Raw genomic sequence first — 14,470 nt, 5'->3', positions numbered from 1 at the left:
TATGTGTCTATTGTTCTTGAGTTTTGAATAAGTATCCAAAAAATCTGGATGTAATGGTAGGTAAGAAATGAGAGAGAGAGAGAGAGAGAGAAAAAGAGAGAGAGAGAGAGAGAAAGAAAGAAAGAAAGAAAGAAAGAAAGAAAGAGAGAGAGAGAGATGTGGGCCTATTTGTTTTTAATATTTATTAAATATTAAAAAATTATTAAAAAAAGGAAGAAGTGTATAATAGTCTTTTCAATTATGTGAGGGACCTTTTCCACATACAAACATGGTCAAAATGATCATCAATCCAAAAAAAGTTGTGGTTTGGACCAAATCCCGGAAAAAATACATACCATAGGGACCATTTTTGCAATTTTATCTTATAAATAATACAAAAATAAGTTAAGAATAGTAAGGGTATATAAGTAAATTCACATACATTTAACAGTTTAAACTAAGCGGTATTGATAATGGGGGACTTGATTCAAAATGAATTGAAACCTTAGGGATGAAATCAACAATAAAAATCTTTTAGGAACCTAATCCAAAATGTTCGTACAAACACATGGACTATTGCTGTAATTTACCCAAATATTAATCTAATAAGTTATTTCAAGTATTTATTTGATTGTCGGCTGGAAATAGAGATGGAAACGGTGCCGGGAAACTTGGGACCCCAATTTTATCCTTATTCTCGTCCCCATCCCCATCAGGGAATACAAACGAATCCACATCCATACCCCAAACGGGGAATCATGAAATTCTTTTTCTATTTTAATATGAAATCTTTAACCTAAAGAAAAACTGTAAATCTCAATTTTACCAACATAAGTTTAAAGATTTTACAAAACATAAAAATATTTATAGATTGCATAAAAACTATAACTATTTTTTCTTCCAATTTAAATACATATATGAAAAAACATATGTGGAAAATCAAGTAGAAAAAAGTTATCAGAGTGTTATTTGAGGTAATGATAGATAAACAAAGGAAAAAAAAACACTTGTACATAGGGTTAAATTAAACAATTGAAGAAGTAAAAGTATAATTTCAACTAAATAATTACTAATGAGTTGGGTTACTCACTTACTCAGACCAAATTTTAGGTATTATAAAATTTACTATAAATATATGTTTTGTATTATTTTTATATATTAATATCTACCGGGGCCGGGTCTAGGGCGGAGGACTAGGGGTATCCCCATCCTTGCTTTTTTTATTTAGGGATTCCCCATCCTCGGTCAACTTGGGGATTCCCTGGTCAAACCAGGTGTGGGTTTTAGATTCCCCATTGGGTATGGGTTTTTTTCATCCCTAATTGGAAATAGATTTGAGAGTAAATTACAGTTTTGGTGACTGTGTTTTGTTCCAATATGCACTTTTGGTCTAACTTTTACAATATTGATATAGATGGTCCTTATGGTTACCAAATCTTGCACTAAAGGTCCTTATGTACAAACCATGAACTTAATATGAAGTATCCGATCATAAGGACTGAATGTGTATAAAAACAATAAGTTCAAGGGCTTATTTTATAAAAAAAATAACAATAAGGACTAAACATGTACATTACAAAAACTATGTTGCCATATTAAGTCATTATCCTTTTAAAAAACATAAGTTGAAAGAGTTCTAGTTATAATGGTTGAAAACAATTTACAAACGAAATTCAAACTAATATGGTTTAAGATAAATATTTATGCCAAGACCTATGATCTCTCTCTCTCTCTCTCTCTCTCTCTGTGTATATATATATATATATATATATATATATATATATATATATATATATATATATATATATATATATGCATACACACTCACACATTTGTGTATGTTTTTATTCTAACTAGGAAAAGGCCCATGCTTTGCATAGGTCATTCTTTTTAGAAAAAAAATGAAGGGTAGAAGACTATGTTTGACGAAAATTCCAAAAAATAAAGAAAATTGATTGAATTTAGCAACTTTTTAGAAAATATATGATGAAAGTCTGAATGTTAAAAAGTTCGGGTGGATAATAAAAGAAAAAAAAAGTATCAAAGTAGAATAATATTGAAAAATAGGAGACAAAACTGTAAATGAATTAAAGAAATAGAGCACTTTTGAGAAAATATTAAAAAACATGTGAGAAAAGTCACAACTGAATCGTTTTAGAAAAAATATAAATGATAGAAGAATACGGTAGACGAAAATGATAAAGAATAAAGAAAAAGGGTTGTAAACAAGTAAAAGTGAAAGTTTAGGACAAAAATATAAAGAAGTAAAAATAAAATGATAAAATTATAAAAATGAAAAGTTTGTTGAAACTTTAGTGGCAAAATTATAAAGAAGTAAAATAAAGTGGTCAAATTATGAAGAGGAGTGACAAAAATATAAAGAAGTAAAAATAAAGTGGCAAAATTATAAAAATGAAAAATTTGTTGAAACTTGAGTGGCAAAATTATAAAGAAGTAAAATAAAGTGGTCAAATTATGAAGAGGAGAATGTCCTTTAATATATATATATATATATATATATATATATATATATATATATATATATATATATATATATATATATATGTTCAGGTTCATTTGAGACCATTCTAATTTTGTGAGACCGTGAGATCAAATCTAAAAATAATTTTAAAATGCAAAATAAATGGAAAAATCCAAAAATTCTTTTTTTAAATATTATTTTCGGAACTTGAATTAAATAAAAAAAATATAAAAAAATATAAAAAAAAATTAAAAAAATTCCGTTTTTTTTTAAAATACGTGAAATATTCTAAATAGAATATTACACTGATATATTCTAAAAAATAATTTTAAAATGCAAAATAAATGGAAAAATCTAAAAATTCTTTTTTTAAATATTATTTTCGGAACTTGAATTAACTAAAAAAAATAAAAAAAATTATATATTTTTTTTAAAAATACGTGAAATATTCTAAATAGAATATTACACTGTACATATTCTAAAAATAATTTTAAAATGCAAAATAAATGGAAAAATCAAAAAATTCTTTTTTTAAATATTATTTTCGGAACATGAATTAACTAAAAAAAATAAAAAAAAATAAAAAAAAATAAAAAAAAATAAAAAAATGCGTCTCACGGTCTCACAAAATATAGGTGGTCTCAAATGAACCTATATAATGTTTTTTAATACCAATTGTTATTTTCACGGTGACATAATTTTTTTATTTTATGTAAGTTTTAGTTAAATATAATTTTCAATTTAATTTTTATTATAACTATTATTATTGTTGAGTAATTAAAAAAACTATCTGGTTGGATATTTTCAATTATCTAAAAGATAAACTTTATATATATTTTTGACTAAACTGCACAAATGGTCCCTGTGGTATGTCGAAAATTGCCACTTTGGTCCAAAAAAGTTTGGACTAGCACCAGTGATCCAAAACTTTCATTTTGTTGCGTTTTTGGTCCAGTATGTTCTGATTTTTTATAAAATGACGAATTTGCCCCTATTAATATGATTTTCCCTTTTTCTTATTTGCTTTTATAGTTTTTAGATTAAAAAAATAAAATAAAAATAAAAATAAATATCTCTTTCTCTTCTCTCTCTCTCTCTCTCTCTCTCTCTCTCTCTCTCCCTCTCTATTCTTCCATTTTCGTTTGTTCTTTGTAATTCTCACGAACCCTTCATCACCGACTACACCACCGTCGTCGCCGTCAGTCACCACCACCTTCAACCCCTATCGTCTCCACCACCACCAACCTCTGGCAAATCTGAAAGCCGACATTACATACAACAAACCATAATCGATTACTACCACCGATAACCATCTTTTCACCTGCTTAGTTCCTCTTCTCTGTCGGGAAACCATCTCTGTAAACCCAATTTTTGATAAAAACCATCAATAATTTCTAAAACCCTAGCACCTCTACCTTATCTCATCTAGATTAGGGTTTTCGACGAAGAAAGACGTCGACGATAGATGGTTTTCGCCGAAGAAGAAGAAGAAGGATATGATAAGGACGAGACTCACTGAAGAAGAGAGAGAAACGAAGGCGGAGTTTGTGGCTCGAGTTTCCAGATGAAGGCGCCATCGATGTGTGAAGACGATGATGTGTATCTAGGTTTTCAAATCAGAACTACTGAAGGATGAAGCCACCTTCGACTTCGATCTGGGTTTTCACGTCTTCGCTGCCCTTCGTCTTCTTTAGTATGTCCCAACCTCTGTTTCTAACTAAATTCTTTCTCCGACCAAACCATCTGTTCTTTGGATTACTATCTTCATCAAGTTATAATGGTGTTGAGAGAGATAAAGAAATGGAGAGGTTGTGTTACTCCGATCGGGAATAATCTATGGTGGTCGGAACCCCCATTCGCCGAAAGTTGGTGGTGACGTTAGTTTCGTTTTGTGAAAATTCACAGAGAGAGAGAGAGAGAGGGAGAGAGAGAGAGAGAGAGAAGAGAAGGGGAAGTGCAGGGAGGGGTAGGGTAGTGATGCAGGTGAGTTTTTTTCTTTTCTTTTTTAATTATTGTAATACAAATAAATAGAAAAAGAAAATACAAAGGGCAAAATTGGTATTTTAAAAAAGTTTAAAATAAATTGGACCAAACAAGCAACAAAATGAAAACTTTGGACCTCTGGTGCTAGTCCAAACTTTTTTGGACCAAAGTGGCAATTTTCGACATACCACAGGGACCATTTGTGCAGTTTAGTCTATATTTTTAGTTTATTTGATATTTCAATGATTTCAATAGATGAATACAATTATGTTTAATTTTTCAATTTAATGTTAAATTAACTATGATTATATCTAATTAATTTAAAACACTCATGGGTTGTTTGTATGCTTTTTCCAGAGCATGATAAAAGGTTAGGGGCGTGTTCGGCACAGAGCATTTGAGAGTTTGTAGTTTCTAGCGTTTGACAAAATGTTCCGTTTTGAATAGAAAGTTTTGTTCGGCACTACAAGTTTCTAGCGTTTAGTTTAAACAAACTCCAAATCTGAATGTTACTTCATGTAGCGTTTAACAAAATGCTATCCGTTACAAGCTACCCGCTACCAACTAATTTTACCAAACACGCCCTAGGTCTGACTCGGTTATTTAGACCATTTGATACCATAATTCGAAACCTCTGGATCCTAAACATAACACATGTTGAATGAATCAAGCATTGATTCAATCAGATCTGGTTTAGTCTTAGACTACCAAATTGTCCTTTATTTGTTGTTTAACTATTGTTCAATGTAGTATTTAACTAAAATTTTCAATGTAATTAAATAGTTTTTTGTGTAGTAGAAAAATGATATCTTTATCCGGTTTTCAGACATTTTGGATTAAAATTGTTTTTAAGACGAAAAGTACACTTCAGACTAACATTCCAAAAAAAACAAAAATTATTATGAGATTTTAAGAACAAGCCTGAAATCTGATGAACAATTCTGAAATTTCAAAAAAAAAATGTTTCGTGTTTTACTGAAATCTAACAAAATGTCAAAGAAACATAACAAATAAGAAGTAGGTATGATACAATGACTTAAAATGTGAAATTTGATTGAAAAATCGGTTATATTAAACATTTCGAAATGACCGTTTAAAATATGGGCGAAAGAGTTTTTGAAAAATATTTAATACAAATGAGAAAAAAAATAAACACTATACATTACCACCAAGTCCGGAATTACTTATTCCTTAGTGTAAAAAAAATTGTTACTCATTCCTTAGTGTAAAAAAAATTGGTAATTCTACACATTTTCTGGTCATTTTTATAAATAAATATCTCTAAAATTTAATGATGCAACCTTTCGACTTGTAATTTAATATACTTTGATTATGTTCAATATAATGACTTGAAAGAATTTAAGTAAACTAAAATATGCTAAAAAAAACTAGTTTCTTAAATAACTGAAAAAATGTAAATTCGTTGGTGAACATAAAACCTAAATCGAAATGTCACATAAACTTGAAAATTTCCATATTGAAACATAGCCAGTTATAGATTTTAGACAGCAACGGCAAAACCAACAAATAGGCAAATACAAAACACATCATATTTAGCAAGGGGAATAAGACTAACTAAGGTAATTAATTTTTCGGTTTGTTTACATGTAGGTAACTATCTTTTTTTTGTATACATCTAGGTAACAAACTTTATGAAACTGTTCACATATGACCATTATGACCTGCTGTAGCAGGTTACCTCTGGTTACAGTAGGTCATAATGGTTACATGTGAACACTTTCAACAAGTTCGTTACCTAGATATGTACAAAAGAAAAATAGTTACCCAAATATGAACAAACCAAAAGTAAGAGTAAATTACACGAATGGTCCCTGTGGTTTGGGGGAATTTATGCGTTTGGTCCCTAACTTATTTTTTTTTTAATTCGGATGGTCCCTACTATTTTGTTTTGTTGCGTTTGGTCCATGTCTTACCTAAAAAGACTAGTGTGTCCTTATTAATTTAATTTTTTTAAAATTAATTTTCTTATTTATGTATTTTTTATATGTTTAAAAAAACTAATAGACCTTACATATCTGTATCTCCTCACCATCCTATCTTTCATCATCCTAAACTTTTATTTCTTTTCCATATTTAATGATAATGAAGTCTTCACCATCTATTCTTTTTCGGTCCTTCAACTTCAGCGAACCAACACCACAACCCAATAAAGTGTAGATACTGTGGGTTATGGTGTTTGTTCGCCAGAGTTGAAGGATAAAAATAAAAGATGGTGAAGACTTCCATGTCACTAAAGATTGAAGAAAAATAGAGGTTGAAGAGGATGTGAGATGGGATGGTGATCGGTGGGATCCAAATTAAATTTCTCAAATGTGGTTTCAGATTTACGATGAGGAGATACAGATATGTGAGGTCTATTAATTTTTTTAAACATATAAAAAAACATAAATAAGAAAATTATTTAAAAAAAATAAATTAATAAGGGCATAATAGTCTTTTTAGGTAAGACAGGGACTAAGCGCGCAACAAAAATAAACAGTAGAGACCATCCGAGTTAAAAAGAATAAGTTAGGGACCAAATGCAAAGATTCCCCTATACCATAGGGACCATTCATATAATTTACTATTACTTTTGGTTTTGTTCATATTTAGGTAACTATTTTTTTTATACACATCTAGGTAACGAACTTGATGAAACTGTTCACATATAACCATTATGACCTGCTGTAGCTGGATGTAACCTGCTACAGCAGGTCATAATGGTCATATGCGAACAATTCCAAAAAGTTTGTTACCTAGATGTGTACAAAAAAAAGATAGTTACTTATATGTGAAAAATCCGAAAAGTTAATTACCTTAACAGTCATATTCCCATTTGGCAAGACTTAAACCAATGTTGGGCACACAATGTTTGTATGAAAGTTTCTTTTTGCATTAATATTTAATTTCGTTTTATACTAGGATCATAATATGTTGCAACACAACAAAATCCGCCAATTTATAAACTAACTAGTTCTCAAAATTGCTTATCCACTAAAGTATAATGTTTCTTATTTAGGTTATTTAGCAATTATTATATAATTTATAACAGAATACCATATACAATTATTCAAAAACCAATTACCAATTTCCATTCACCACACCAAACATATGTACAAGACCAAACACTCAATCAACTTTGACTCACTCTCAACTCAACTCAACTCAACTCAATCAACTCACCTCAGAAGGGAAAAAATAAGTTATACCCAAACCCAAACCAGAAAACTCTAACTCACTCAATTATTTATTTACAAATTGCAAGCACAAATTAAGCTAATAAAAGTTTAAAAAAAAAAAAAAAATTCCCTTTTGTACAAATCCTTTTATATGTCCTCTGAGATCTCAAAACCACTCTCTTTACTCGACTCAGAAGCATCAATTTCAACATCTTCCGATTTTCTTAGCCTTGACACAAGAATCCACATATTTGCCAACTCATTTTCAAGATACTCCTCACGTTGATTTGATTCCATCACCATTTGTTCCAATTCAGATTCTCTTTCAGCTTTTTCAGACAAAACAGCTTCATAAGCCGTTTCTCTCTCTTTACTCATTGCGACTTCTCTCTTTAATAACTCCAATTGACTCACACTTTTTCTATGTCCATTCCTCTTAGTCGTATTTCTTGGGGAATTAGAATTACTGTTACTACTGTGTGCTGCCAACTCAGCTGATAGTTTCTCGTTTTGGTTCATTAGTTTTATGATTTCTTCAGATAGGATATTGAGCTCCATTGCAGCTGCTGAAGCTAATTCTTTTGCGTATGAGTTTTGTTCTTTTAGTCTTGTGTTTTCGGATTCTAATCTCTCCTTTGACTCTGTAAGGTTGACTATTTTTTCTTTCAGTTGTTGGTGTTCGATCTCAAGTGAATCATTTGTATCTGTGTTTTTTTCTGAACCAAGTTGTTGTTTCAAGGATGTGATTGTTTCATCAAGTCCTTTTAATTCGTTATTCTGTGGAAATACAAGATGTAAGAAAACTAAAAGTAACAATAATAATAATAATAAAGTAAAAGTAAAAGTAAAAGTTCACCTTTTGGGTTAGTTGCTCTTCGATTACTTCACTATATGCGACTTCAACCTATCAAAGGAGATAGTAAAACTTTTTTGTTTTTAAAAAATATTTTTTAACATAATCGTTTAAAAAATAGTATATGCATATTAAGTTTTTAGAAAACATCCAATAATTTTCAATTTTCACATCACTTACAAAATACTTTTCAACGTTAATTACAAAATAACCACCCATTTCTCAAAATGCCTTTTTTTTTTTACCACAAATGATGATGTCATTTCGCAAAAGTAAAATGAATTTTGTTAAGAAAACGGTGTTATGTTGTGATTAACCTTTTTTTAAACCTATTGTCATAGTGATTATATTAGTGAACGATAATATATGATATAAGTTGTATAAAGATTGATTACAAATTTATTTTTTTAGAAAAATAAAAAATAAAAATGAAGACTACTTTTAAGTTTTACCTCCTTGTTGATATCTAGATCTTGTTTGTGTTCTAATAAAAAGCCAACAGATGTAGCTTCTGAGAGTGAAGAGTATGAAGGTCTAGATTCAACAGTAGGAAGAATATGACTACTTGCAGGAGTTGAAGGTGTGCTTGATTTATCACTACCACTAGTCAAAGTCAAAGTCAAACCATCTCGTTTCTAGTCAAAAAAAAAAAAAAAAAAAAAAAAAAAAAAACAAGATTTATCACTTCCACTGGTTTTTTAAACTCGATTAAAAAAAAAATTAAACAGACTACCTGTGGTTTTAACCACTTAAGAAGTCCAGGCTTCTTTATCTTTTTGTCTTCTTTTGTTTCTATGCCTCCATTAATAGAAACATGCAAATCAATGTTCTCATGATCTAAACTTAAGTCCCGCTTTCTTTCAGGGAGATACACAAGCTGTCCATTTATAAGATCATCCATTCAAGTTAGGCTTTATTACACTTTTCATCCCTGTAGTTTGTTGAAATCACAGATTTCATCCCCGGTATTGAATTTTTAATGTTTTTTTTTTAATTTTTTGTCCCTAAAGTAAGTAAGTGAAGTTTTGTAACACTTTTTGTAAATCGCACCATCTGACACAGTCTATAGTAAACATATTACTCCATGTAAAATGACTGTTTTGCCCTTGCTCTTACGTTTATTATTAAGCGTTTTATCGTTGTTAAACTTCGATATTAATTTTTTTGGATTATTCACTCAACTGATAAGAGTGACGTGTCGGAAAGTGTTACAAAACTTCATTTCAGGGACTAAAACTGCAATTTTCAACGAAACACAGGGTGAAAAGTGAAAACTAGAATTTTCAACATGAAGTTGTTTGTTACCATATTGATAAAATTACAGCTTTCGTCCCCGTGGCCTGTTGAAAATTACAGATTTCATCCTTAAAAGATTTTGGTCCCTAAAAATGACGTTTTGCAACACTTTTCATCTCTTACTACTTGACACATTTTAAACCATATATTAAACTGTTAACCCCATGTAAAATGACTATATTACCCTTATACTCTTAAAAAGTTATTAGTATATAATTTTTTAAGATTCTTCAAACAATTGATATACACAACACAGCAACAACTTGAGGGAAAAAAATTCATTTTAGAGAGGAGAAAAGTTAAAAAATTCTTTGCAAGGACAAAACCGTAATTTTCAATAGCTAAGTTAAAGAGACTTACCTCCTCTTCCCCAAAAGAATATCTGATTACTGGATCAGATTGATGAGAAGATTTGGTGGAAACTAAAATCAATTTTGTGAGACTTTGTATTTGACTTAACAAAGCATCTTTAGCTCCAGTATGCTTCAATTGAGGAACTGTTACAATTTCTCTCTCCAACTCATCCAACTCCTCCTTTAAACATCTGATTTCATTTTGATATGTCTTAATAAGGGATTTTTCATCAATAATCTGCAAAAAAAAAAAAAAAACTTTTACTTCCAAAACTCCCAATTACACAACATAAAATTCAAATCTCCCAAACCTTGTTTTGTGATGTGTTAATTTCAATGTGTTTTGCTCGATGTGCAAATTTCAATGTGTTGTGTGTCTCCTCTGAATTGCTTGAAGAGGGAGTAACAGTGCAAATAAGCTGAAATAATAAATAAATAAATAAAATATATATGGGGATTAAATAATAAATATGGAAGTTGCATAAAAGACTTACAGATACCCTTCCATGACCACTTAAAGAAGACTGAAGAAGTCTGGTCAACTTTGAGTCTCTGTATGGTATATGAGCAGCCCTTCCATCTGATAGTTTTGATATAACCTGTGACAATTTATTATTTATCACAAATCTTTTTTTCCGTTTTTACCCTTGGAGATTATACTGATAAAGTAATGAGTTAATGAGAATGATTACAGTTCCAAGAGTTAGGAGGCTTTTATTAATATAGGCCCCTTCTTTTCTACGAATACCAGTAGTTTCAGCTTTAGAGCTCTCGGAGCCAGCTAGATCTATGAGGTTCTGTAAAACGAGGTAAAATGACGATAATACCCCTGGGGAAATAAATATGTCTAAAATAAGGTTCAGGGGCATACAAGTTGTGACAAGTTAACAGCCTCATCTTCATTATTATCACCACATGGGCTACTCTCGATTGTCTGTTAGAAAGTAATAAGAAATTAAGAATCATAAACATAAAAAGTAAAATAAAATTATGATATTTTTTAATTACTTTTGGAAGGAATAGAATATTACCATTGTAAATATTGTGTGACTTCTGCTGCTGTGAAGATTTAAGTTTGTGGAACCAACGTGTCTTTGCTCTGAATTAGCAACAAAATAAAAAAGTAAAAAAAAATAAAAAAAATTCATCGATTAAAAAAGTTAAATAACTAAAAGTCTAATGAAATATTTGTTATTACCTTCTCCTGCTGCAATAATGGAAAGGGCATGGGCAGGAGATAATACAACTTCTTCTTTTACACCATCAACAAAGGTTCCCTGTAAATAATAATTATTGTATAAATAATTTTGATTTATAATTTTTTTTTGACTTCTTATATAAAGGAGAATCATATAACAGGTATCGGTATAGAAGTTATAGAACTTCACTTGAGTGTCCTCTCTTATTCTTAGATTTTGTCCAGCTGGATTCAACAAGTCATTAACAACCTTAAAAAAAACAAAAACATAAGACAATTTTCAGATTTGTTAATAAAAGAAAAATGGAGATTAGGGTTCCTTTTTAAATTGTAAATGAATCACTGAAAAAGATAGTACTTCAGAAGCTCACCTCATTGTATATTTCCAAATATGAGAGGCGAAGGAGAAATTCGCGACATGGGGTCTGAAAATACATGAGGATAAATAATTATTATTTTAATAAAAATATAAAAATAGTGGAGTTGGATTTTTAGCAATGCATATATAATTATATACCTCTTGAATGATACTGAAAGCATGTTTTATTGCTAATGGAATAATTCCAGGGGACCTCTGATTTCCCTGTCTTATGTGTATGTATTATCAAGGAAAAATAAATTCACTGGAATATAAAAATATATTTGAATAAAATATTAATTCGAATACAAAAATACAAAAAGATACTTACATGCATAGTATGAGTTTTCCCACTACTTGTCACACCATATGCAAATATAGTTCCTGTTCTTACAATGGATCAAACAATATATATAAGAAAGACAGATATACTGAGATTTGATAGAAACTAAGAAGACACTTGCAATAAGGATTCAGGTCTTATATATAGTCAAGGATTTAAAGCAGAGTTTGTGCTACTATAATTCTAAAACTCTTAAAGTTCATCTGTTAAGATGCTAATTATCTCCTACATTAAAGATTTATTAGTTTTCTAAGTGTTGAGACTTTTTGAAACACAATCAATGAGTATAGAAAGAAACACAAGTTCAAAATCCAGAAAGAAATTACTTTCTCCTTGGAAAAAATAGAGCCTATTTTAGTATTAAAAAGAGCAAGAATTGGTGACTTCATTGATCTCCATAACATTGTAATGAAGTGAAGAGTAAAGACATTGTGAGATGAGAAAAGATAACATACCATTAATGCCTTCCATAGCACCACTAACAACATGTTGAGCTGCAACATCATACAAATGACGTGTAGTGGTTGTAGGCCCAAAAACTTGATCTGAATATATATATTTAAAGGAAGGTTTTTACTTTTTTAGCATATAACTGGATGACATGACAAAGTAATATTGAAAAACATGAAATTCTCAGATACATTTAACAAAAGTAAGCTTAGCTTCTTACAATTAGTGGTGGAGGCATTGAGAAAAGCTGATAAATTAAGTTTTTAACATGAAAGATTCCAAATCTATGCTCTATCTTATCTCACCTAACAGGTATATCCCAAGAAAATAAGAAGACAACTTTTAGTTCCCTTAGGGTTGTTTGATAGTTGCTGATTGAGCCAGATTTGTTTGAGTCAAGGCCTGATTGAGTCAAAACTAACCTCAATCTTACAATTTCAGCTTTCGACTTGGTGAATTCGAGCTGATCTGGCTACTGAATTTCATCTTTACAGTAGTTCCATACTTTTCAGTTTCATTCAGATGTCTCCGTTCATCAATTCAATCATATTAAGAACATTAGCACAAGCTATGGCGGCATGGTGTTCAAGTTCAAGGTCTGGATATGAAATTGGGTTAAGTTGGTTATCATTGTAACCGACTTTTCTCAAATTCAAATTCCGATTCTAGAGCACGAATCTAAGATCCCAAACATTGCAACAATAAATTTAATCACAAGCATCACAATAATGTATCATACCATATGCATAAGCTATTGAGGAAGTATACTCATTCCGCACAATTGTTTCTCCGTCGGCATACCATGCAATCTCCTCCCCTTGTCGTATTTCCCTCGGACTACTCCACACAAAATCAATTAATTTGTATACAAGTTAACCAAAAGTGATACAGATACTTTATACACAGTACAAATCTGTATATATACATGCATATAAGTATACATGTGAATATCGATATCAATATATGTATATAAACACGCGGATATTATTCCTAAAACTTTGACACAATTTGATTACCTGAGAGGCCGGAATCGGACTGTAACTGTAACATTCTCTTTCAATCTCTCAGAATCCATTGTCGAACTCTTGGAGAAAAGGTATTCTTGCTAATTTCTACTTTTGTAGCTGAGGAATTCGGAGAGCTCGGATTATTTATTAACTGAAGCTTCTGGAATTCGGAGAATAAGTTTAGAAGACAAAGTAGTCGAACAAGGCGAATTGGCACATTTCAAGCTCGATTCTACGGTTTGGATCCTCCATGCCTCACCGACATTGTTGAATTCAACGTCAAATTTGCTCTACAGTAGAACAAACCACACGCAAACGTAATCCGCCTACTGAAGACCTTTCTCCATCATCTTGGAGAATCGCAATTTTGTAACAAATTAGGATTACGAAGAAATTTGGGATTAGAGAGATGTGTGTGTGTGTGAGAGGGATGATTAATTGATTATGGTGGGGGTTACAAATTACAAGCGAGTTTTAGGTGAAGCTTTTTTGTATTCCTTTCATGGAAAGTATACCAAATTTTTGCATAATTTGTAATATTTTATTGGAGGGGGTATAATCCTCAAGAGTCGACCATCTTCACCCTCCAAATATTTTAAATTTATTTGACTTTATTCGATTTATGAAAAATTAATCCCATAAATTAATTCCAAGTAGGGTATGTTTCATTTATGAAAAAAATATCTTTAACCAAATTTTAATAAAAAAATGGCCAAAATTTAATTTTATCAGATTTATCTTTATCGATTACTAATGATAAGTTTTTGTCATTATACTTAGGTAATTATTGGTGGGAAATTTTAAAAAATATAAACAATTATTGTTTCAAAAATAGTTTGGTAGTATATATATATATATATATATATATATATATATATATATATATATATATATATATATATATATATATATATATATATATATATATATATTGTCTATAAAGGGTATCTAAACTTTTTTTTTTTTTTTTTTATTTCTTTTTGTGATTT

General features: G+C 30.1%; 1 protein-coding gene across 1 annotated transcript; it reads right to left on the bottom strand.

The window, feature by feature from the left end:
- Window positions 1-7,510: 7,510 nt before the first annotated feature.
- LOC145031412 (kinesin-like protein KIN-7K, chloroplastic) lies at window positions 7,511-14,005 on the bottom strand. Its single transcript, XM_078979956.1, has 18 exons — window positions 13,491-14,005; window positions 13,214-13,311; window positions 12,480-12,569; window positions 12,013-12,065; window positions 11,841-11,906; window positions 11,695-11,748; window positions 11,514-11,573; window positions 11,324-11,402; window positions 11,157-11,224; window positions 10,997-11,059; window positions 10,818-10,922; window positions 10,620-10,724; window positions 10,437-10,544; window positions 10,133-10,363; window positions 9,210-9,353; window positions 8,929-9,111; window positions 8,480-8,527; window positions 7,511-8,400 (listed from the first exon to the last, which is right to left on the bottom strand). Exons 1-18 carry the CDS (start codon window positions 13,547-13,549, stop codon window positions 7,771-7,773), a joined length of 2,244 nt encoding a protein of 747 aa, XP_078836082.1. The 5' UTR covers window positions 13,550-14,005; the 3' UTR covers window positions 7,511-7,770.
- Window positions 14,006-14,470: the final 465 nt, after the last annotated feature.

Source organism: Lactuca saligna, chromosome 2, assembly GCF_052625555.1.
Source record: "Lactuca saligna cultivar CGN05327 chromosome 2, ASM5262555v1, whole genome shotgun sequence".
NCBI classification, from domain to species: domain Eukaryota; kingdom Viridiplantae; phylum Streptophyta; class Magnoliopsida; order Asterales; family Asteraceae; genus Lactuca; species Lactuca saligna.
The sequence above is the reverse complement of the archived record's forward strand: the minus strand, read 5'-3'. Positions and strand labels throughout refer to the sequence as shown.